Source organism: Bidens hawaiensis, unplaced genomic scaffold (genome assembly GCF_021521415.1).
Source record: "Bidens hawaiensis isolate Kalapana, Puna unplaced genomic scaffold, B.hawaiensis_p1.1 tig00002977_1, whole genome shotgun sequence".
NCBI classification, from domain to species: domain Eukaryota; kingdom Viridiplantae; phylum Streptophyta; class Magnoliopsida; order Asterales; family Asteraceae; genus Bidens; species Bidens hawaiensis.
In genome coordinates, this window is record NW_027491160.1 from 2,747,337 (window position 1) to 2,772,235 (window position 24,899).

The 24,899-nt window shown below is 35.3% G+C and overlaps 2 protein-coding genes and 1 pseudogene across 3 annotated transcripts; 2 read left to right on the top strand and 1 right to left on the bottom strand.

Moving 5' to 3' along the window:
* Nucleotides 1–269: 269 nt before the first annotated feature.
* LOC143621923 (uncharacterized) lies at nt 270–11,146 on the bottom strand. Its single transcript, XM_077093199.1, has 3 exons — nt 11,018–11,146; nt 3,345–3,880; nt 270–919 (listed from the first exon to the last, which is right to left on the bottom strand). The coding sequence occupies exons 1-3, from the start codon at nt 11,144–11,146 to the stop codon at nt 316–318; spliced, it is 1,269 nt and encodes a 422-aa protein (XP_076949314.1). The 3' UTR covers nt 270–315.
* A 3,031-nt stretch (nt 11,147–14,177) lies between these two features.
* On the top strand, nt 14,178–17,263 carry LOC143621940 (putative UDP-arabinopyranose mutase 5 pseudogene; annotated as a pseudogene). The gene is made up of 3 exons (XR_013151616.1): nt 14,178–14,341; nt 15,297–15,426; nt 16,060–17,263. The product of XR_013151616.1 is annotated as a putative UDP-arabinopyranose mutase 5 pseudogene (transcript).
* Nucleotides 17,264–18,663: 1,400 nt separating this feature from the next.
* Nucleotides 18,664–22,833, top strand: LOC143621851 (tryptophan--tRNA ligase, cytoplasmic-like). The gene is made up of 12 exons (XM_077093151.1): nt 18,664–18,869; nt 19,367–19,486; nt 19,570–19,755; nt 19,946–19,997; nt 20,104–20,169; nt 20,290–20,376; nt 20,557–20,649; nt 21,515–21,595; nt 22,136–22,207; nt 22,429–22,497; nt 22,589–22,699; nt 22,783–22,833. The coding sequence occupies exons 1-12, from the start codon at nt 18,664–18,666 to the stop codon at nt 22,831–22,833; spliced, it is 1,194 nt and encodes a 397-aa protein (XP_076949266.1).
* The last annotated feature ends 2,066 nt before the right edge of the window (nt 22,834–24,899 follow it).

Genomic DNA, 24,899 nt, shown 5'->3' on the forward strand with positions numbered 1-24,899 from the left:
AACCATGCTTAAAAAACATTGTATATTGTGCGTTAAAAACTTGTATTTTAAGAAAATATGTAATTTCAAATGTTTAGGAAGGGAAAATATGTAAAAATCCCTAATATAAAATAATAAGCTAGTAACAAACTTAATAAATAAACATAGAAAACTACAATTAGTTTTCAAAATACAAATCCAAACACCAACTAATGCAACACGGATATATGGCATAGCATTTAAGAATTTCAATATGGAGTATATCACTAAGACTTACATAAGCATAAAACAATCTAATAAAACTTTATAGCATAGAAGCATAATAATACAAGTCTTTTATCTTGTATTCAAGTCAAACTCATCTCCTTCACGCCAATCACTTTGAATCCCTACGTCTCCATTCTCCCTTTCCTCGTCATTCAAGAAATCCTCAGACGGCTCTTTCTCGTCTCTCTGATTATTATTACCATTCCCGTTATTATTCCATCCTTCCATCGCATCTTCAGCATTCACTTCCGGTTCTTGCTCACCCATTGACCCCATTGCACTGGCCCGTATTGGTCCCCTAGCCATCATCTCAGCACGAGCCTGTTCTGCTTGAGCCATGGCTGCCATCCTCATATTAGCTTCTCGGCCTGCCTTTTGTTGTTTTTCCATTTCTGCCCTTGCCTCGAGTAAGGATCGTCTTTCCTCTTGAACGAGAGCTTGCTCGATTAATAATCTTTCTTCTGAACGGAACTCCCCGATGGCCCGTTTTCTTGAAATGATGTTGAACGCAAGTACTTGTTTTTCGAAAGTAGCTGTGAATTCTGAGACTTTGTTGGCAATGCTTTGGTCCCATTGTTGTGTGCGCGATAAAACTTGGCCCGTGGTGTCAGAATCAAGGATTCGATCATCTTCCTCGGCTTCATAGTCTGCTACTACATGGTATGGTAACAACCTGGAGGGATATGAAAAGATACAAATAAGTTTTAGGCAGTAAAAAGGTGAACCGTCTATTGATTTGCACATAACTATAACTTGCAGAATGTGTGAACTTGGTACAGGTCAAAGCAAGTTAAGTTGACCTCACCGTTTTAGACCAAAGATCTTTATTATGTAAATAAATAACTCGCAGAATGTGCAAATTCAATACGAATCAAAGCTAGTCGGGTTGGGTTTGGCAGTTTGCCAGTTTGGGCCACCTTTATTTAGCATGAATCAGGCCATTAGATCTTCGAAGGTTCAGTAAAATAGTAGGTTTAAAAAAGATTAAACATTTTACCTTTTGCGTATTAAGGAGTTAACAAAGAAAAGTGAAAAAATTTATTAACACGAAATTGGTTAAATTAATAGCATATACATGCTATAATTAAAGGTATTTATATGTATTCTAATTGTTAGATTCCTATGCATAAAAAATTATCCTATTTTTTATTCAAATCAAACAGATTGAAAAATATATATATATATATTTTAGATTTTCAGCTTGTTTGGTTTACCCGGCCAGTTCCAAACCGTAAACCAAACCATGATCCCGGTTTTCCAAACCTTAAAAACCAAACCGGTTCTCACTGAAAACAGTTTAGCAGCTGACGATAAACCAAATATGTTACACCATCAGAGATAGTTGAAAATCTATGGACATATGCAAACAGAGATGTCTAGTACATCTAACGAAACAGAGTTCATTCTGCTGACCGATCATCAGCCATTTCTGGCCCACGGGTGTTCACATCCCAAAATAAAACAGAAGGGCCCTTTAACTGCATTCCTAGACCTAGAACCTAGTTACATATACTGCCTGATGTGATATGATTGTTGGAGAACCTTTTAAGGAAAAAGTTCGTTAACGCTCATTTAATATTCAACATGCATAGAAACAGCAAATTACAGGTTTTTAGTGTACAACACAGTTTTTATATCCTAATCCAGTTGCATATACAGGCCCTAAACACTTAGTTCTGTTGACTTAGACTGTTGCATAAGATTTAATGCTGACTTTATTTTTTGTGTGTACTCTCGTGGCTTTTATACAATAAACAAATTGACAAACTTAAATAGACTTTGAGGGAATGTTTTTTTCTACTAAATACTTCACCAGCTATTCCTACAAGGGCAATATTCAAGTTTAACTGCACATAATTATGCTTCAATACAATCTGTCATAGCTATGCAATAAAAGAACAAAATACTTATAAACAAAACACAAATGTTGCTGATTCGGTTTCATGCATAAAAATCAGATGGAGATCAATTTGCTCATAAATCAGATTAGCTGAGGTCTTTCACAGTTAACAATTATAACATCTAATTCCCACACCCAACTTAAAATTTTATATCACATGCATCTAAACTAAGCCTAGAGGTTACGAATATTTATTAAACCAAAAAACAACAAAAATAATGTTTGTGTCTCTGTGAAGAGGAGTTGCTGAAGTGAGTAACTCAGAAAGGTTTCAGACAAATCACAAATTGCAGGAAGGAGATGTGACTTTGAAAGAAAACACCAATTTAATTGACTTAAAGCACATTCACGGTAGCCAGAAGTTAAAGTGATAACATTATTTAAAAAAAAGATAAGAATAATAAAAACAAGAATTTAAATGATTGAGAAATAATTATCATTTCAACAGAGAATAATATTTCAGACAGAACCATGAAAAGAGAAATATGAACCATGTGACTGACACAAGTAACTCGAGCAGAATTAAATGACTGAAATTGATTATGATGTAATAATCAATCAATAATCCTGCTTAGTAAAAACTGGAAGTCTGAAAACTGAATGTAGACTCAAAATGATGAAAGTCTTTAAATCTCATTTCCTGGAAAATATGACGATAGCATTGAATATAATGTGACTCTGAATCAATCAGCATTTGTGTGTCACTGTGTCAGGTGTGTTGAGCGTGACGTGCAAAAAACTAGAAAGAGAAAAGAAAGAGACTCGGAATCCTTTAACATTACAGTTTTCAAACAACTTCAACAACTCCTGCAAAACTCAATCGTATAGTCTAAAAATAGCATTTTGTGACAACTTACACATTGAGTTGTATATATGTATACGCACACACACACACACAACATAGAGACACCTATCGACCGTCAACGAACAACTGAAAACAAACAAAAAATAAACGAACAATAAACCAATTATAAACAGCCCCTGACACTACTCATAACTCACTAGACATACATAAAGCCATAAACTTTACAGCATAGAATACAAAGCAAACCGTAAATATTTAAACCCATGAATTATATTGTAATAAAAATTAATAAAAACCATCAAATCACAATCAATATATATCCAAATTTAACCCCAATCTCCTAAATTCAACCATCATACCCAAAACCCCCAATTAATCACAACACAAACATACCTCTCACACGCATCTTCAAGCGAAGCAAACGGGCGTTTAAAATCCGGATGGCAAACCCGCCACGCATCCTGATACGCCATCTGCATCTCCGTCTGGTTGGCCGGAGGCGTCTGCGTCTGCGTCTGCGTCCGATTCGCCGGTCTAATTTGCGAATTCAACGACATGGGGTTAGGGTTAGGGTTAGGGTTTTGTAAATTAGGGTTATTATTAGGTTGCTGTTGTTGGTTAATAGTAGGACGTTGTAACGGACGGAGATGGGCGTCGATGTTTGAGGGGAAGCGAGAGATGGCTTGCTGTAGCTTCTGCTGCTGTTGCATTTGTTGAAGCAGAAGCATGCGTTGTTGGAGGTGGTGGGGTTGTGTGTCTAGGAACTGTTGTTGTTGTTTGAGGTTGAGGAGCTTGTGTTGATCCGGAGTGATTGGTGGCTTGCCGTCGTCCATGTTGGTGGTGATTTGGTCTCCGTCTACGTCGCCGGAGGGTGGGTGAATTTGGGGCGTGTGATGGGGTCTTTGCCCCTTGTCCTCTTTTAATGGACCCTAAATGCTAAAAACATTATAAAATAAATTAATATTTTTTATAACTAAAAGTAGTACATTTTTTAGTACGCTAGTTTGGATTAAAAAAAAATAGGGATGTGCAATAAATTGAAAAAACCGATTCAAAACTAGAAAAAACCAAAAAATCTAAACTGAAACAAAACCGATGGTTTAGTTTTATATTTTTGTAAAAACTGAACTAACGGTTTGGTTTTACATGTAATAAAAACTGAAAAAAACCAAACCAAATTCCTAAATTTTTATATTTTCTAATTTTTTATTTAAGTAATTTATAAGAATTTAATAAATACATGTAACTCAAATATTTTTGGTCAAATGTATAATAGTCTATTAGTTAACAATTAACAAAATTATTTTTCAATCTTTTGCCAACTTTTTTATGGCTTAAAATTTTCAAACTCAAATGGGAAAAAACTGAAACCGAACCGAAACGAAAATGAAAACCGAAACCGAACGGTTTCAAAAAATCTAAAAACCGAAGTTTTGGTTTTCGGTTTGATTATGTAACACCTTGAAAATATCCCATCTAGTTTTGGGCTAAAAATGTCAAAATTATAAGTTAAAGGACTAAAAGTGTAAATTCTGAAAGTTAAAGGACTGAAAATGAAAATTTGAGTTTTGAGATCAATCGCGCTACGCGATGATCTCCTGACTAACTCCATCGCGCTACGTGACAGAGAATCACACAATTCAAGAAAAATGTAGGTGTCGCGCTACGCGACGAAGAAACTCACTGGTCTCATCGCGCTACGCGATGACCAGGTTAAGTAACCCCAGCCTCTGGTAAATTGCGGCGTCGCGCTACGCGACGGCCTTGGGGAAAAGGCCATCGCGTTACGCGATGGTCTGCAAAACTCACCTATAAAAGGGCAGCTACGGGTTCAAGCCATTTCATCCCATTTTCACCTTAGATTTCACATAGTTAACCTTGGTAAGCGTACAAGAGAGTTCTGAGGTGCCGTGGGCTGTTTTTGCGAAGAGACGAGGTGTCGTTACGCTGTTTAACGAGCTGTCGATCATATAAACGAAGTACAAGCCGAACCGCTGCTGATTTCTTAGCTCTTAAGTTCCATCAAGCCGATTAAGGTAGGATTAAGGTTAAGTTACTTTACTAAGTTACTTTAAATACATAAGATATAGCTTAGTTAAGGGTATAGTCGTTAAACTATAATTATTTTCCAAGTGATGTTTTATAAAGCAAAGACGTTGCTTCCGCGTGAAGTAATGTTATCAAAACTATTATTTTGACGGGCATGTAGTAACTGGAAGGGGGGTATCATTAGTAGACTCTTCTTGCCTAAGGAAAGCAATTCGTACAAACCCCAATCAACCGCGGGACCCGTTTGCTTACCTGGAGAAGTTTGCCAACGTGATATCCTTTAATAGGCCAAAGCGTGCTATTCCAAACGTCATATGTAAATTCAAAGTATTTTCATAAAACGACTATAACGATACTAAGGTTAGGACAGACCTAAGAGTCTGCTGAAACTGAATTAGACTTCAAGTCTGCTGATCATACCTCGGGTTTGCTGAAACTGTAACAGACTTAAAGTCTGCTGAATTATACCAACTAGGTACTTATGCATACCTATTATGAATATAGGTTAATAGCATACTGAAGTCAAGGAGGTTGATATTTCTTACTGATAACATAAGGTGAACACGTTAACCTTTTACTGTCTGAACTGATTTTACTCTTGTAATAGACAGGTTGTTTATTACAAAGAGTCTGATAAATGTTTGCATGAGATATAATCTCTAAAACCGTTATAATACAAAATAGATAATAAAAGGCAACTCAGACCGAATACACATGTGTCTGGATCCAAGCATAACTGATAATTGGCATACAAAACCAAGTCAGTCATAACCGGTTCTCCAACAGGGTTACATAGCCTAGGGGAAGGTTGTCTCCGAACAGGGGCTATGTACTCGGGGAACCTTTGAATTGTGTGTGTAGGGCAGTGGTACAAATCCCGGGAATGGACAGGCATTCCTGCTGAGATTGTGAACAGAAAACTATATTTGTATTTAACGACTGTTATAAATGATTTATCGAGTCAACGTTTCACCAGCATATAGCTGACGTGTTTTTCCCACCCTTACAGGTAACTAGTTGATAATAGATGATATACAAGGATTGGAGTTATAGAAGATCGCTCGAGATGGCTCGTTTTTTAATATTACAAATCCTTGTATAATTAATATCACGGTTTTCTAAAACTGAAACTCGGTTGTTTAATTTTTGAGTAGTTTTGATAATGTAAGTTAATATTATAATATTTAAAGACTCCCGCTAAAATAAACCCGCTACTCTGATATATTTACAAAACAGGTACCAACTGATGGTCACACTTCTAGGCCCTGGATTGGGGTGTGACAGATTGTAGCCCAAAACCACATCAAACCACACCACGCACACCCATAAAAGAAACTATGCACGGGAAAGCTGGACTGCTAACTAGAGTTTCATGACATGGTTAATAGTTCGTGTTGGATAAGTTGATTGCATCGGATGGTTTAGCTAGTGATGGACTTAAGAATCTTTTTGATTGGGCATAAAAGTTTTTTATGGTTGATTGTCTATTGTTAAAAATTAACTTTTTTGGTTCAGGTCTAGTTGGCTAATAGATGAAGGATAAAACATATTTATTGGACCAACTTCTATATTGAGAAATCATTCGATTGGTTTTATAAAATTTTCATCTTTAGACTATGTGTTGTGGTTAGCGAGCGACTGATACTAGAATGTCGCTATCTAGTCAAAAACGATAATAATCAGTGTCCTAATCACCTTAAACTAGTCAGGGTAAGTAGGGTGTCGAGCCACGAGGAGTATCTGGTTAGTGCAATGTGAAAACAATTCCTGACATGTGAAGTAAACTATCAACAGTCCTGATCACACTAGCAATTGATTTGGGTTAATAGTAAACAAGTAATTAAGCAAAGATTCAATCAATAAACAAAGCAAATCACACCCGGTAATCCAAATAAGCAATTAACAGTATTCTCATGCAACCTAACAAGTTAATTATCCTAAGTCAACTAAAGATTGATTAGCGAGCTAAACCTTAGGCATCCATAATCACTAACACATGGCACTGGTTATCAAACGGTCCCTGCCAGTATGACTTAACTAAGGGCAATTGTATGCTTTCTTGCAATTAACTAGTCAACACAACTCTATTAGCAATTATTATAGCAGCCGACAAACTAATCGTTCTGATCGACAAAAACCTAAACCGACTGAATGCACGGACATACTAAACATCAATACTCATAGATTAACTAAAAAAAATTTACAATTAGTTGTTTTAGTACATGAGAAAAATACTGAAAGATTATAAACTATACATCCCGGGTATGACTCGAAGGAACTAGCCGTGATTCGTCATCTCTCGGTCTTCGATTTTGATTATATAGATCATGGATAGCGCCTTAATCACGATTAGGGTCGTCAAAATGTATTATAATTAAAACCCTAAGTTTTCCCGTCTGTGGGACCCATCGCATATCGCGATGGGTATCCCTCCTGGTCCATCGTGATACCAGATGGACCAAAAGTCAGCGGACTTAAATTATTTTAATGGCACTGCGTATCGCGAAGCCTTGTCTTCACACCCCATCGCGATACGCGATGGGTGGCTTCACCAGCTGAACCATTTTCCATCTCGTTTTGCATGTTGGACATCCCAGATCTTCATCCCATGCTCGTACATACCCAAATTAATCACTTTAAGCACATGTGACCTGAAATACAATAAACACGTATGAAGTACCAAAGTTCCAATAATAAACGATTAAAACAACTAAATTAACCAACCGAAGTATATACGAACAGACTAAACAGCGACCGGATTCAACAAGTGGCGTGAGCCACATCGGCCACGAACACCACAGCACCCTCGCTTCACCACTCGCCGCGAGCAGGCGCCGCGACCCTAGGCGACGGTGCTCGCTTAGGTTAAAGGAAGAAAATTGATGGATTGGCTCGCGAATGGATGAATTTAGCTGGCGCGAACGACAATATGGTGAATTCACTGGTGGCGCTACCAACAAGGGTTGAAGGGTTGGGTCTAGTCAGCGCCACGTGACACAATATGATTGGATGAATTCACACGTCGGCTTCAACAACAACACATAGTCTTATTACCAATGTCGCCTTGGACACCACGACTGCGATTGCCTCCGTAGATGGGGGCACAGAGGGTGGGGAAGTTAACATCATGGATATGGTAGAGAGGGAGACGTGACTAGGTGGTTGGGGTGGCGGGACATAGGTTGTCCGAGAGGAACAATGTGGGGGGGGGGGTGATTGAAATGTGATGAAATTTGTACTTTTTTAAGGATTGTTCAATTTCTTGACACAGGAAAATTACAAGGGAAGTAATTTCAATTTTGGTTTGAATTCATTTATCAACCAATCACATTAAGTAATTTGGGTTGAACCATTTTTTTAACAAAAAGAACCAAGTCGAACCACTTTTTTAACAAAATCAACAAACCAAGCCACTTTTTTAATAAAAAAATCAAAGAACCATACTACTTTTCAATTAAAAATAAACTCAGGTCAACAGAGTTCGGGTCAGAATGCGTTTTGGGATGGAAGTGGTTCATGTTAGAACGACGGCGATGGTGGTGGTTCGGTTCGTTTATTTTTGTTAAAAAAATAGTTTAGTTCGTTTAGTTTTGTTAAAAAATAGTACGGTTCATTTGTTTTTGTTAAAAAAAAAGTGGTTCAGTTCATTTATTTTTGTAAACAGAAGTGGTTGGGTTTGTTTATTTTTCTTAAAAATCGGCTTGTTTATTTTTGTTAAAATGGGTGATTCATTTCATTGATTTGACTTTCTTCAAAAGTAGTTTGGTTCGTTTATTTTTGTTAAGAGAAGTGGTTCGATTCGTTTATTTTTGTTATAAAAGTATTTTGGTTCATTTATTTTTGTTAAGTGGTTTGGTTCATTTAATTTTTGTTAGAAAAGCATTTTGGATCATTTATTTTTGTTAAGTTGTTCGATTCATTTATTTTTGTTAACAAAATAGTTTGGTTAATTTATTTTTGTTTAAAAAAAGTGGTTCGATTCGTTTCTTTTGGTTAGAAAATTTTAATTTTAATTTAAAAATAAATTTTTACCACATAAGCAGTCCACGTTACTATTTTTGTCACATCATTGTACACGTTAGGGGGGCGCGCTCCTGCGGGGGGGGGGGGGGGGGGGATCACGAAGACCAGTGCTCAAGAGGGGTGGCCTCACTTTCTCTCTCACACACACATGTGTGTGTGTAATGGGGCAGTAAATGGACTTTAAACCATAGCGAGGCATTATGGACTCAAAGCCCTGTTTCCTACGTGACGATGACGTGGAGGGGCTTTAAAACCCCTCCATAATGAACAGCCTAAGGGAAGTTTGCCTGGAAAACACGAAGAAAAGAAAGGATAATGTTATTGGGTCATTGAACTAAGAGGAAAATAAAGAAAGTTATAATGAAGGAGTAGTGAACATGTCACAACTACTTTAGCAACGTATGCGATCTCACCCTTTTTATTTCACATTCACGGTTAATAACCATGAAAGGTGCAATTATATATTTTGGTTTTGGTAACACTAGAATTAACAATCACGAATCACAATCGTAAAATAGTGATGATAAAAAATAATGCAACTGGGGATTATTATGTTTATAAAACCTAAAATTAATAAAGAAAAACAACCATATATTGCTCAATTATATAAATAGAATAATTATATGTCACACCCCGACTAGCAAATGCGGAAGCGTAAAACGGTAATATAACAAGCACATCTGGTATCAACCACATTGTTTATAAAGAAATAGGGTTAGGTTATAACAGGAAATATGGTTTTCATATGAAGGATTAGAAGTAATCTAGTTCATTGATTTTAAACATGGATAGTTGAGATTAGTTTAGGGGGAATCAAGTGTGAAATACGGGGAAAGGCATAAAAGGAATAATACATTTGTTGACTTTCTCTTTCCACATACAAGACACATGTCAAATACCCATATCATTTTAAAATTTTCATAACTTTTTTTAACTACATTTTTATTGAAAAACAAATTCACCATAATAACGGGTGTTTTTTTATCTTTTATATGAGTACCATATTGTTATATAAAATTAAAAAAAAATAGTGGGTTTTTTACAAATTGTGGTTTACCGAAATTGTGTTTTACAAAATTGTGTTATAAAGTTGTATTTTTTATTGTGTTTTTTTCCATTGTGTTTTTTACATTGTGTCATACAATTGTGTTTTTGTCATTGTATTTTTTTTTTCATAGTGTTTTCTCCATTGTGTTTTTTACATTGTGTTTTTTTTCCTAGTGTTTTCTATATTGTTTTTTCGGCGGGCGTTTTCCAGTGATCTTTTCCTGTGACTGTTTTCCGACGACTTTTCGGTTAATTTTTTGGCGATTTTCCGGCGAAATTTCCCGGAGATTGTTTTCCAGTGACTTTCCGACGACTTTTCCGGTGAATTTTTCAGAGATTTTTTCGTCGAGGTGGTGGCGGTAGGTGACGGTTGTTGTGGCAGTGGGCGGTGAAGTGGTGGTGGTTGTAGGAGATGAGTGAAGATATAAGTGGGTTTTATGTAAGTGGGTTTTTGAGATTAATGTAAATGGGTTTTGAGATTAAAGTACGTGAGTTTTAATATTAAAGTAGTAGACTAAAATACCCTCCTTTCTAGCCTTCTTAAGAAAATCAAGCTTCTTATTTGAGCCTAACCCTAAACAAATATTAAAAACTAATTTACAATATATTACATTGTTCTAAAATTGTTTACAAACTAGGTGATACAATCAAAATCAGTCTGCTAAACTGTTTACTTCTTACTAATACCCTTACATCTATTTACTCAGCATCAACCACAGTCCAAAACATGTAGCACATCATCAATCAAATTCCAATTTTCGTACACCTGAAAAGCATGTTAAACTGGTCAATTATAAATAGTTGGTGAGTTTCACGAGTTTCAGTAAATCAATTATGCGTAACTATAAAAATCATAGTTTGTATATACGCATGTATGTATGTACGTTTGTATGCATGCGATGAATTTATGCTAAGCCACAGGTGAAACCTCGGCTGTTCGTTTGTACCACGTGGCCTCCACTGCCCACGTCAATCTCGTGGCCTCCACAGTCCACGTTATTCCCATGGCCATCACGGACCACGTTATTCCCATTGCCTTCACAGACCACGTTATTCCCATGGCGATTACAGACCATGTTATTCTCCAATTTTCTATGCATAACACTACATCGCGTATTTGTGTAAACATGTAGTCATGTTTTATTTCATAATGTTTCGGCATTCGTACCATCTCAATCTAACTTATCAATCAACAATACTATTCACATTTTACCAGCTCGTAGTCAATCATTGTGTTTATGGGGACTTCTCGTGTATTAACACTTAGATAATTCATATCATGAATTGTTTTCAGATAGATAGGTGTGTATAAATATGTTTTTCACCCTAAAAGTTCGTAAAACAGTTTAAAAGAGGGGTCATGAAACTCATTGTATATTATGTACTCAGCATGGTATCAGTTCGCTGTTCGTCTCACTTGTTATTGCTCAGTTCCTAAAATCAGTATTATAATAATATTAATATTTTATTATTATTATTATTATTATAGTCTCCATACTAAACCGAGCTGTATATCTAGTCTGGGTATAGCTGTCACGTCCAGAACATGTCAGTAGTCTTAGATTGTGACGTTTTTCAATGTCTATTGTTTAAAATCGAACTTGGCTCAGTTTCACCGTTTCACGTGCTGGGCCAAGTTGATCGTTTACGCGTTTAGAAAACAGGTATGACCACATACACTCGGGTAAAAGTTTCGGTTGATAAAATGATTAAATTTATAAAGAAAAATCATAGTTTAGATGTCTGGATTCGCTACAGGGCTTAATTCTGTTTATTCAGTCCAGTTTGGAAAAAAACGTGCATAATTCATCCGAATTGTCTGGATTTTTCACAAAATGTTCGGTTTAATTTCAGTTAACAAAAAAATATGATATTTGACCACTCTTGATGTTCTGATAGTTCAACAGGTTCGTTAATCCCAAATCTGTCAGTTTTTATCAGAATTGAATTTATTTAACTTTAAAATTAACATAATTAATTATCCGTTTATCGTTAAATTACGACAATTTATAAACTTACTAATTAATATATGTATATTTTTATAAAAATATTTTTGGCTATATTTACTGATTTATTAATTTATAAAAATTCATTTTATATGTTATTTTTAACCGGTAAATCGTCCGTTTATACCAAACGATTTCCTAAAAATTCGATAAATTTTTTGAGTGATCAAAATGACTTCCAAAATACCCTGTAAAATTTCTAGAACTTAATAAATTTGCCAAATTATATTTTTGAGCAAAAAACGATCGTTAAAACTCGAATAAACGCGAATCCATAATACATAGCTAAGGTTCTCCAATGGACCCCAAATTTTATGTGATCATTTGGTTCATTTACTGAGTTATCCACAAAATTTTATAATTTTTCAAGTAGTTTAAGTATTTTTCCCAAATAAACTCTAACAAACGGTAATAAATTCGCCAAATATTCTCGAATCATCGAAAAATTACCAAATTTTGGCAAGGACTCATTCATATGGTCCTTGATTTCCCTGAAAAATTGCATAGGCCAACAACAAGCACGTCACAATCTAATCCTAAACAGCCCCTAAACGAGGGTTTCGGTAATACCTTTGCGGTTTTCGACTGTTTTGACCCTTTACTTGCTTGTCCGGGTTCTTAGACTTCTAGCCAGAGTAAATACAGGTCCTATATCACAAAACCAAGCATGTATCATCAATAATCCAGCCTTGAAACATAGGGTTTCGGTTAGGGTTTCAAACCGAGTTTTTGAGCCGTAAAAACACGATTTAAACCTCATAATCCGTGTTTATGGCCAAAAAATGTTTGATTATGATTTCTAACTATGTTTAGGATCGAAATATATTTATAGATCGCTTTTTGGGTTTTTGCATGGTTAGATATAATTTTTGATAATCAAAGTTCCAATTTTATGTGAAAACCATGTTTAAATCAAGCTTTAAAGTGATTAAAATTGATGTTTACCTTAAAGTTTTTTTTGGAGGGTTTGAAGAAAAGATCAAGCAGTTGCTAAGGAGTGGTTTTTGTGCCAAAATATCTTGTTTAGAAGCTTAGGGTGAAAGATATAACAAATGGGGTGGGCTTCAACATTGGCGGGCGGAACTTTTATGGCCCCTCTTGGGCCCCACTTTGGGCCATTTGCCTCGTTTTATGTGCTCCGAACGTGAAATCCGAGTCTAAATTTATTTCGGGTTTGGTTTTTGGCAAGAAAAATATATCTGGTACGACAAACAGCGCGAAAACAAGTGTTTTTCGGCTAAATTTTTGTAAATTTAGAAAAAATACTATTTGGTTGTAAAAATCCAAAATACTTTCACGAATCACTTAAAACATCCCAAATAAGTGTTTTGTAAGTCCTTTTCGGCTTAACGGATGATACAATGCTTGTTTTGGAACTAACTTTAGCGTTTAAGGTCATAGCGTATTGTTAAATGAATATCTTTTCATTTAACTGGTTTGCTATGTACTAAGGCCATAAAATGAATATGTTACCTTCTTATACACGTGTATCACTTATAGATGGCTCCACCGGGATATCCGGGTCATAACCAGTCTCGTTTGGTTATTCGTTTGTTTGTTATGCAATAAACGAATAAGGTGTGTAAATACTAAGGTAAGCCTGATTTTATCACGAATGCCACATTATATATACTAACGATACCACTTGAATTCTTTTTAGGTTAGCTTGAAAGTCTTGTTTATAATACATAACCATTTAAAAAAATAAAATTAAACCCACTCGAACTCTTTTCTATTTTTATTGGTGTATTTTTGCTTCCTTTTTTCTCTCTCCTTTTTTATTAGTTTTTGATTTAATTAGCTTACAAAATCACATATTTACCCAACCAATTAGTCAAACATGTTATATCTGTTGGGTTATGTCTTTTATTTGGTATCTGTCACAACACACAGACTTGGTAGTGCGAGTTTAGACATTACATAAAAAACAGTGATAAAACATATTTTCTAGTTACATTACGACTATATTTTAAAGGTTTTCTCTTTCGTTTACTATACAGCGAGTTTATCGAAACCGAAAAGCCACCCGGTCATGGAAAAGTCGGCTAGTAATGAATTTCATTTCTTGTAATTGGGGAAAAGAAACGTAAAATAGAAATAGAAATATAGAATCTAAGATTGGGGATTACGAGAAATAATAATATTATTGAATGAATGAATCCACCTTCTCTGCTTTCACTGGCCATTGACGCTGCTGTTTCCAATCTCCACAACATCTCAGATCTCTCCTTTCTTCCTGAACACATCCTCATCGATCTATTCCTGGTATTTTTTTTATATCATTCCGTTATTATAGATCTCGTAGTAATCATCGCTTCTTTCCGATCAACTTAATCCATTACTGTTGACCTTGTTTTCTAACTATTTGATATTATTATTTTTATGTTCGTTATGCTTATCTGTTACTTGTTATCAACTATCTAATTGTTGTATTTAATTGAAATTAATCAGAATAAAATACAGTATTGATATAGAAAAAGGATTTTGTGTTGTATTAAACAGATGAATTATTGACCTAAAACCCAATATGCCTGCCAACACCGATTTTGGGGGATTGTGTTTATGCATAATATTATTAATTGCAAGGTATTTGATGAATTCATCGCCATTTCTAAACTATGATTGCGTTTGCTAGTTGCTCGTTTACCTGCCACTTTATTGTCGTTTGGATGCTATTATAGTGGAATTTGTAAAATTGCCCTAGTTTTATGATCAATTCTCAAGTCATAGACGCAAGCATCCGTTTGTTTTCCTCAATAAACTTCACCTTAAGTTTAACATTCAATATGTCTATATGCTACACCCTCTGCTTATCATAAACCCTACAATTCATATGAATCACTTAACCAGACACTAATATCGCATTTAAGATTGTCTTATCTAATTCTTGATTCATGGAACACAACAGCCTTTCTCTATGATCATATTTTCTGATCCATATCAATTAAATACAATGTAGACGAAATAAGATCAAATCTAATTTTGGTTAACTTGAATACTATGCACCTGTGTTCACAGTTTTTAAAGTGTACTTTTTAATAAATACAAGGTTTAAGAAACCTGTTGACTGAACACACTGCCATCAATTTATTTTAATGTTAATAAATTGTATACAAAAGTTTGCCAAGAAATAAGTGTCAATGCTACAGTTTTCAACTGGCATTTAAAGTATGATTTAGATGGAACCGTACCCCTAAAGCATATGACTTATTGTTTCCAGAGAACCCTCAAGGCTGGGAAACTAACCGAGAGGATTGTGAAGATTTTTATTGCAACCGGGAAGGAAGAAATTATTTCTTTGATCCAAGCACTTAATATCAAGCTTACTTTGACCCCTGTTCTCCCCACTAGTAAGTCCTACTCCAATCTAGTTTGCATTCTTTTAGGCCAACTGTTCTGCGGGGAGTTTGTTTGTGTTTGTTTACTTAATAACCCAACGAACATGAACAGCTAAACAAACGAACGTGAATGTATGTCTTGTTTTTTCATTTATGTTCGTGAAATTTTTATTACGTTTGTTCATGTAAGTTTGTTGATTTTCGTTTGTTCATTTAAGATTGTTGATGTTCGTGCATTCATGTTCGTTAATGTTTGTTTAAGTTCGTTCGTTAACATATTCTTTTTAAATTGTTTGGCCTGTTACAGCGTATTTAGTTTTTATAACTTTTTAGACATAATACATTGTTTTACAAATTACTTAAAGCTGGTTTTTGCTTGGTTATGTTCGTCTATGTTTGGTTATGCTTATTTGTTTACGTCCGTGAACCATTTGTTTATATTGTTAGCAAATGAACATATACAGACACAAACATGTACATTTTCTTAACGAACGAAAAGGAACAGGAAAACCTTGTTCGTTTAATTGTTCATGTTCAATCGTTTGTTTGGTTAAAGTTAAACGGACGAATTCGTTTGGTATGCTTACAAGCCTACATTTTTTTAAACAAATTTACTCTTTTTAACATTTGAAACACGTATGACAGGGTGCTCCGACAAATTTTAAAACCGAACACTGTTGGATCTCATTCTTTGACTCGACTAAAAGCTTGTTAATTTCTGTACATCACAATATGTCTCAAGTTACCATTGATAAAAATGAGGTCGATATTGTGATAGCTGCGTTCAATTCCGACCTCACCTCTTTCTTGGAATCTTGGAGGCCTGTTTTCTCCCGATTCCATTTAATAATCGTGCAAGATCCTGGCCTCAAAGATGAACTCAAGATCCCAAAGGGCTTTCATTTTGACACCTACACCAAATCCGACATAGAGAAGGTAATACCTCCTTCTAACATGTCCATGTTTTCTGGATACGCTTGTAGGTATTTTGGCTACCTTGTATCCAAGAAAAAGTACATAATATCGATTGATGACGATTGCACTCCCGCTAAAGACAACAATGGTGATTTAGTAGATTTAGTCACCCAACACATTATTAACCTTAAAACACCCGCAACACCTTTCTTTTTTAACACCCTTTATGACCCGTATAGGAAAGGATCCGACTTTGTTCGTGGTTACCCTTTTAGCCTACGAACTGGGGTCCCATGTGTTCTTTCATGCGGGCTTTGGCTTAATTTGGCGGACCTTGATGCACCGACTCAATCTTTAAAGCCCGAGTTGAGAAATGACAGATACGTTGATGCGGTTCTGACTGTACCCAAGGGGTCATTGATGCCCATGAGTGGGGTCAACATAGCTTTTGACCGTGAAGCGGTGGGGCCCGCGATTGTGCCGGCTTTGAAGCTTGCGAAAGAAGGGAAGGTTAGGTGGGAGACAATGGAGGATGTGTGGTGTGGGCTTGTGGTGAAAGTGGTGTGCGATCATTTGAAGTTGGGTGTGAAAACTGGGGTCCCGTATGTTTGGAGGAATGAACGAGGGAGTGCGATTGATAGTTTGAAGAAAGAGTGGGAAGGGGTTAAGCTGATGGAGGAATTGGTTCCGTTTTTTCAGACATTGAAGCTGTCAGAAGATGCGGTTACAGTTGAGGCGTGCGTGGTGGAAATGGCTGCAGCTATTAAGAAGGGGTCGCATCCCGAGCTTGCTAATGCTGCGGGTAATATGGTTGAGTGGGTGAAGATTTGGAAGGAAGTTGGTTCTCAGGCTACGGTTTGATTCGGTTTGTCTGTTTTGTGTCTGAAAGTTGATAAGCAGGGTCTATGAATAAATAGTGTACTTTTATTATTTTGCTTTGTTGTTACTGTTGAATTATACTTGGATGTTTTGAACCATTATATACTCAGTTTGCCTCATGGTAATCCTTATATTGTTGTTTGGTTATGTGAATTGTGAAAGCATCATGATCCTGATGTTGAAATTTGTAAGTGATGAATCGAGGACGGTCCATGAAGTGATCTTTATGACATGAGAATCTAATGTTTGTTCACAAAGGGGCTGTTTGATTCATATTTTCATTGGAGGAATTGAAAATGAAATTTGAATTGGAATTTTATTGAAATCCTTTGTATATTGACGTGGTGTTTACTGTTTAATTGTAAATTTGGTAAAGGAATTGGTAAGTTTAAAAAATATATAATAGACTAGATTACCTTCTATCATGGTTTCTGAGTTCTGACACTTGCTACTCCTTAAACTTCAAGCTTATTTACTTAATCTACTATGACAATATAAATGCCATCTATCTCTCCGCTAACCAAATGCGACATGAATGCACACAACAAAAACCTGGTATTCATTTTGTTTCAGAAATAAAAGGGCCTCTCAATATGCTATCTTTATAAAGTATTTACTATTACACATGAGTTTACATGTTCATTTTCCTCTTGTTCAAACTTTATGGTATACTAAATATTGTTCAACAATGGTAAAAACCAGTATGCATAGAGAGAAACAGCCGGTGAAGGTTGGTGAAAAAAGAGAAAAAGGGTATATAGGGAGATAAATAGCCGGGGAAGTTGGCAAATAAGGGACAAATCATAGAGTGATAATAACAAAGCTATGATAAGAACAAATAGTGGTTAGTCGGCATACAACGTATAAGTTGTAGAAGAAATGATTTCATAAATAGTGAAATTTATGAGAGAAGCTAAAGTTAATTTTTGATATATATAATATTAGTCCGACCATAGCTGCTCATTGACTTGATACCTTTTTGTTTATTTGGATTGAATTATTCAAGTTTTTTTAAACTAAATTTTAATTCAAATAGTTAACGATTCAAATTCACCAAAACAGTTAAACAAAAAAAATAAATAAATATGCATTTTTAAATAATAAAGAATTGTATAATTCAAGTGCGAAGAATTGGGCCGGGTCGGTTCTGCTCCAAGTTCATATATTTGAATTTGAAATTTGGTTAGGATTAACCCCAAATTCAAATTATATATTGGATTTTGTTTGTTGAGCAGGAGACAACTAACAAAAGACTGAGCATGTAAAGATTAACTGCCTCATGGTTAGACCAGACCCATCAACAAATAGAGTTAAAAGTTACGCTTAGGGTTTTACCTTTCATCTACTGAGCATTTAAAGATTAACCGTCTCATGGTTAGACATCAACATAAATAGAGTTAAAAGTCGTAATTGGGTTTTTTTACCACACCCAAATATTATTATTATTCAAAATCAATGGAGAATGGTAGGAAAACAGAGCATGAAGAAGAACAAGTGGTGAATCCATGGGAAGTATCCTCCAAAAGCAAGATCGATTACGAGAAACTGATCGACCAGTTCGGCTGCCAAAGGCTCGATCAGTCTTTCGTTGATCGAGTTTTTCGCCTCACTTCACGCTCTCCTCACATCTTTCTCCGCCGTAACGTATTCTTTGCTCACAGGTATTATTATTATTATTATTAATTTTCTTTCACTGTATCAGCTTTAGGAAGTTACTAATGATTAGGTTAGGTAGGTTTATCATATATCAAAGTTTGCATTCAACATGTTTAACATAAGTTTGTAAAGTTAGATATTTGTGTATTGTGTTAATAATTAGGTTAATAGTGGTCTTAACAAATTATTTAAAATGTGTATAGTTTAATTAATAACAAATAATGAACGAGACATTTAGAAAAGAGCTCAAAACGAGCCAAGCTTAGGCTTGTAAAGGTTTTTCTTAAAGTATTAAAATAATTAAAATGAATCAACAAATAATAAACAAGCCCGAGCTAGAATTGAGTATAGTGTTGGTATAGTGAAAACTATCCACCTTTTCTGTATTTGCTGATAATTGATGAAATAAGATATGATTATGCGAATGCTCAAGCTATCCAGCCCTAATATACGAATCTAAAAATTTAACAACTGATGGATTTATTCATGTATGCATCAACAGGGACTTCAATGAGATTCTGGATGCTTATGAACGCGGTGAAAAGTTCTATCTTTACACGGGCAGAGGCCCGTCTTCTGAAGCCTTGCATTTGGGGCATCTTATTCCTTTCATGTTCACCAAGTACGTTTAACCTAAATAATATTCCAAATCTTTGAATCATAGGCAAATGAGAATAAAGTGAAATGTACTGTTATACTTTGCAGATATCTGCAGGAGGCTTTTAAGGTCCCACTTGTGATACAACTAACAGATGATGAAAAATGCATGTGGAAGAATCTTACAGTTGAAGAAAGCAAGAGACTTGCTCGTGAGAATGCAAAAGATATTATTGCTTGCGGGTTTGATGTTTCAAGGACCTTCATCTTCTCAGATTTTGATTTTGTTGGAGGGTAAGTAGTATACATCATGATTTTTAGTTACAAGTTAAGTTTACTTATTCATAGATATGATTTATATATACTTTGCATATAACTCAATACTCTTTTATCTTTATCGAAAACCATCTCAATCTTCTATAGTTGCATGATGCTGTATATGATAATATATTATAAGTTTATGATGTGAGGATCTTTTGTGCAGTGCCTTCTATGAGAACATGGTGAGGGTTGCAAAATGTGTCACATACAATAAGGTGATTATTTCTAGTGAAACAATTATAATTCCGCTATTTTAATGTATCTAAGATGTCATTTTGGAGGCTTTTGATATTAACAAGGTTCTTTGATGGAGTTATGCAGGTTGTTGGTATATTCGGTTTCACCGGTGAAGATCATATTGGGAAGATCAGTTTTCCACCAGTCCAGGTCAGTATTTCCAATTTTTGGCTTATACGTCAGTCAACTATATTTTTTCATTCTTTAACTTGTTGAAAAAGTATTCAAGTTGTTTTTTTTGAAAGGTTTGTTAACATGCTTTTTCTGCAGGCTGTTCCATCATTTCCCAGTTCATTTCCACACTTGTTTTCTGGCAAAGATAATCTTCGCTGCTTGATTCCATGTGCAATTGATCAGGTTCAAACCTCAACCCCCCCGCTGTCAAAATTTGCTACCTTTAGTTGATTATGTTATTGATGAATTATATATAAACATCGGAGTTATCATTTAACTCAGTTAAAGTTGTTTTAAAAGAAGGAAAACTTTTATACCATCAATTTAATAGTCTAATTGAGTTTGGCTTGGTGATTGCTTCAGGATCCTTATTTCAGGATGACACGCGATGTTGCTCCCCGGTTAGGTTATAACAAGCCTGCTTTAATTGAGTCATCATTCTTTCCAGCTCTTCAGGTACATTTAGGTAGCGTTTGGTATGCAGGAATGACAGGGGGAATGGAATGATTCATTGCGTGGGAATAAAAAAGTGGTGTTTGGTTGCTCAAGGGAATGGAATCATCCATTACACATGGAATCCCATTCCATCAAAACCATTCCTTCCCACCCCCCTTCTTTTTTTTCATTCCATTCCTCCTTCACCATACTTTCTCAACAACACCACCACCTAACAGCAACTACCACAACTACCATCGGCACCACTACTACCTCCGCCACCGCCACCGCCACCGCCACCCTACCTTACCACCAGCGTTACGGGCCGCTGCCAACAACGTCGTCGTAACCATCGCAACCATTGTCACCGCCGCTGCCTAACCATCACCGCCACCACCAATGTCGTTGCCTGACCACCACCACCACCACCAAATTATACTGCCATTGCCATCACTACCAATTCTACCACCGCCAACCCTGCCGCCTGACCACCACCACCATTTTCATTGCCGGAGCTACCACCATCGCCTTGTAGGGTTTTTTTTTATTTTTTATTTGTAAAAAGTATTTTGAGATATAAGTGTTTTTATTATTTCTATTTCATTCCCACAATTTTTTTTGGATACCAAACAACATAAGGTAATAATTCATTTTATTCTCATATGTTAACCAAACAAGACAAAGGAATGTAATGATCCATTTCATTCCATAGTCCATTCCATTCCTTCTCCCATTCCATTCCCCCTTCATTCCATTACCTCCAACCAAACATACCCTTAGTTAATATTGTAGCTTTTATATTTGCAATTCGCATAGATTTAAAAAGCTTGTAATTGCTAACGGCGGTCAGTGAGTTAATATGATTACTTTTTGCTAAATGTTTCAGGGAGTGTCAGGCAAAATGAATGCTGGTGATCCAAATTCTGCAATATATGTGACCGACTCTCCAAAGAAGATTAAGGACAAGGTGTCTGAAATTACTTTCTCTTTATCTTACTTTATATTAAATATTAAATATATAGGATGAGGTTCATTTCACAACTCTCAAATACTTTAACAACTTTTAACAACCAATCATATAATTTATCATTTGTATATATTTAATTTTATATGAGGGTAGCTTTATCATTTATTTGAAGGAGGGTTCCATGCAGAACACAATTTCTTTTGTGAGAACAGGAAGACAAAACAGATCATTCATTTTTTCAGTTTTAGGAAATTTTAAAATATAAGAAAATGGTTATTAACAGTTTATGTTTATTTATAGAACCTACACATGTGAAAGTCATAAATGTTTTAAAAGTAAAAAATGCATGGATAGGTTAATTTAATGGTTTAGACATTTGTATGTAAGAAGTAAAATATTCAAAAATATGAATCATTAATAAAAGAATAAATGATATAGGTTTGTTTTATTGTTCTCACAATAGTTTAGTGTTTGTAGTGAATCTCTACACACACGTATATTTAGTAATGGTGACGTGACTATATAAATGTACTTTTACAGGTAAACAAGTTTGCTTTTTCGGGCGGGCAAGATTCTGTTGAGAATCATAGGAAGTATGGAGCAAATCTCGAGGTAATATCAATGAGTCTAGTCGGTATGGGTTATTTATTAACGCGTGTCGGGTTGGGCTTTGATTTTATAAAAATAATTAATGTGAGGATTACAAAAAGTATATCATTACAGTAACACAAGTTTTTGTAAAATTATTATAAAAGATTTTAAACATTTATTATAACTTTTAAGCATTTTGTAAATTTATTTATTTAACATTTATAATTTAATATTTTGTGTAGGTGGATATACCTTTCAAATACCTTAGTTTCTTCTTGGAGGACGATGATGAACTTGAACATATTAGGAAGGTAAAACAACTATTTATCAATGCTTTTAAGTTTTTATATATGTGCAAGGTTTGCTCACCTTTAAAATAATACTATTTTGTTTACTATTTAGGAATATGGTTCGGGACGCATGCTTACAGGTGAAGTTAAGAAGAAACTAATCGATGTTTTAACAGTATTGGTGGAAAGACACCAGGCAGCAAGGGCAGCCGTGACCGATGAGGTATCTGTACATGAACTTGTGTTACTTTTTTTTTAATAATATTTTTTAATAAAATTGTTGTGTACCGTTTTGTTGTATTGCAGATGATTGACGCGTTCATGGCAGTTAGACCGCTTCCAAATAAGTTTAACTGAAAGTATTATTAGTTTGCGACATCAAGATTGTTGGAAGAATCATTTCACATTTGTTTAGAAGACAAACAAGCTGACAAATTCAGTGTGAATCCGAGTATTGCTAGTTTACAAATCCAGTTTTCTGGGCTTCTGGTTTCAAGGACTTTGAGTTCTATTTTTATTCTTGCATGGAACTAGATGTGGTAAAATAGGCAGGTTGGGTAACATATCAGAGTGGGTAATTATTTGGGACGTGTCTGATCGGGTAATTCTCGAATTAAGGTTTTTTGAAAATGAATTCAAATTTGAATTAGCGCTCAAGATACTGTTTCGAACTCGGTTTAAGTTGGGGCTAGTTTATATTAGTAGAATTATGAGAAAAATAAATAAATAAATAGTAAATAACATAAGTAAACTAAGTAGTTTGAATTCAAATATTTGTGTTCGCTTAGTTTGAAAATTATAAATGCGACCACACAATGCCACAAGCGCTCATGGTATCTTCGATTGAAAAACTGAGTCGATGCAATTCAAAATAAGGCGTGTATGCCACAGTTTCGTTCAAAGTTGAATATCATAAGTTATCTTGAACCAACATTTAGAAGACAACACTATCCATCATCACTTTGGTCGGGTGGTCATGGAGGTCTTCCTTCATCAGGAGGTCATGGATTCAAGTCCTGAAAGAGTAATTTCGTCATTACATGATTAGAAGTATTGGTCGTTAAAAAAAAGGCAACACTAAAATCAAGGTTTACAAAACATCCTTGGATCGGTTCAATGATTCATCAACATAGTAAAATCAGTAACCTTGTCTTAATAAGAGAACTTCAGCATAGAGGATCAATATTTCTAAGTAACAAATTACCCACTAAAATATTTTAAAATAATGTCACCATTTTGACTAATCACTTCCAAAAAAATCCTTACCCTTTTAATATTATCACCGATTTTACATTCATTTAATAATAACCAAACGTTTAAAGATATCACTAGAACCAATGTTTACTAGACAAAAAAAACCTTTGATTGGTTCAATGATCATTAACATAGTAAAATCAGCCACCCAAGTTTGTCTTAATAAGACAACTTCACCATACAAGGATATCAAATCACTCCCATTCTTCCTCTTTTCCTCTTTCTCCCCCTTTCTACTTTCACACCTAAAGATATGGGGAAAGCTACTAAAGAAACCGAAGCGCTAAAACTTATACGCGCTGGCGGTAGAGTTGAACTCTACAAACACCCGATAAAAGCATCTCAAATCATGGAAAGATACCCAAGACACTGCGTAACTCGACCAGACTTTTTCAGGAACCCGTCCATTGTGGTAAAGCCCGAGTCAGTTCTGAGACCGGGCAAAGTCTTTTTCATAGTTCCTTACCATACAGTCTATCGTTTGGTTAAATTATCTAAAGGCCCCCGTTGCAGCCGTCACAACACACCAGATCACAACAAAGCTGTCAATAAACTAACACTTGATAATATTCATCAGACGGAGAATGTGAACACTTCTTTCTTGATCCACCAGATTGTCCCAGTTGATAATATTAAACACAAGAAACAAAATAATCGACACGCTGAAATCAAAGATGGTGGTTATGATTCTGATGATCAAGCTCTTGCGGCTGCTGGTTCTGGTTGTTTTCCTACACGAAAAAAAGGGTGCGGGTTAGGGGAAGTTAGCAATGATGCTAGTGCTAGTAGAGATGGCTGTTTGAAACCTTGCTTGAAAAAGAACCGGCCTGATAAAACGCGGTTACAACATGGGCCAAGGGTAAGATTCATGCTACCAGATGAAGATGATGATGATGATGATCTGAAATGGGCTACTGATTTTTCAGAATTTTGAAAGATTGTTTGTTGTTAATCCTCATGATCTGGTTTTCTTGTTAACTACCATGGAAGGGTTGAAATCTTAGATATATTTCTTGATTGCTATCTATATATTTATATATGCTAGAGATACATAAACATATGTAATAATGGTTTTTCTTGCATGATGAATGATGTTTGAAGTATACTGTACTAATGAATGATGTTTTATTGAAGGCTTTTTTTTTTTTATCAAACAAATATGTAAGAAA

Excerpts from the sequence above, each read along its gene's own strand:
- LOC143621923 (XM_077093199.1), bottom strand. The coding sequence starts at position 11,146 with ATGGTCTGTAATCGCCATGGGAATAACGTGGTCTGTGAAGGCAATGGG. Across the intron at positions 3,881-11,017 it reads TGGGCAGTGGAGGCCACGTG|GGTCCATTAAAAGAGGACAA; the intron begins GTACAAACGAAC and ends TTTAGCATTTAG. Across the intron at positions 920-3,344 it reads CTTGAAGATGCGTGTGAGAG|GTTGTTACCATACCATGTAG; the intron begins GTATGTTTGTGT and ends ATATCCCTCCAG.
- LOC143621851 (XM_077093151.1), top strand. The coding sequence starts at position 18,664 with ATGGAGAATGGTAGGAAAACAGAGCATGAAGAAGAACAAGTGGTGAAT. Across the intron at positions 20,650-21,514 it reads CATTCTTTCCAGCTCTTCAG|GGAGTGTCAGGCAAAATGAA; the intron begins GTACATTTAGGT and ends TAAATGTTTCAG. Across the intron at positions 22,498-22,588 it reads AACTTGAACATATTAGGAAG|GAATATGGTTCGGGACGCAT; the intron begins GTAAAACAACTA and ends TTTACTATTTAG.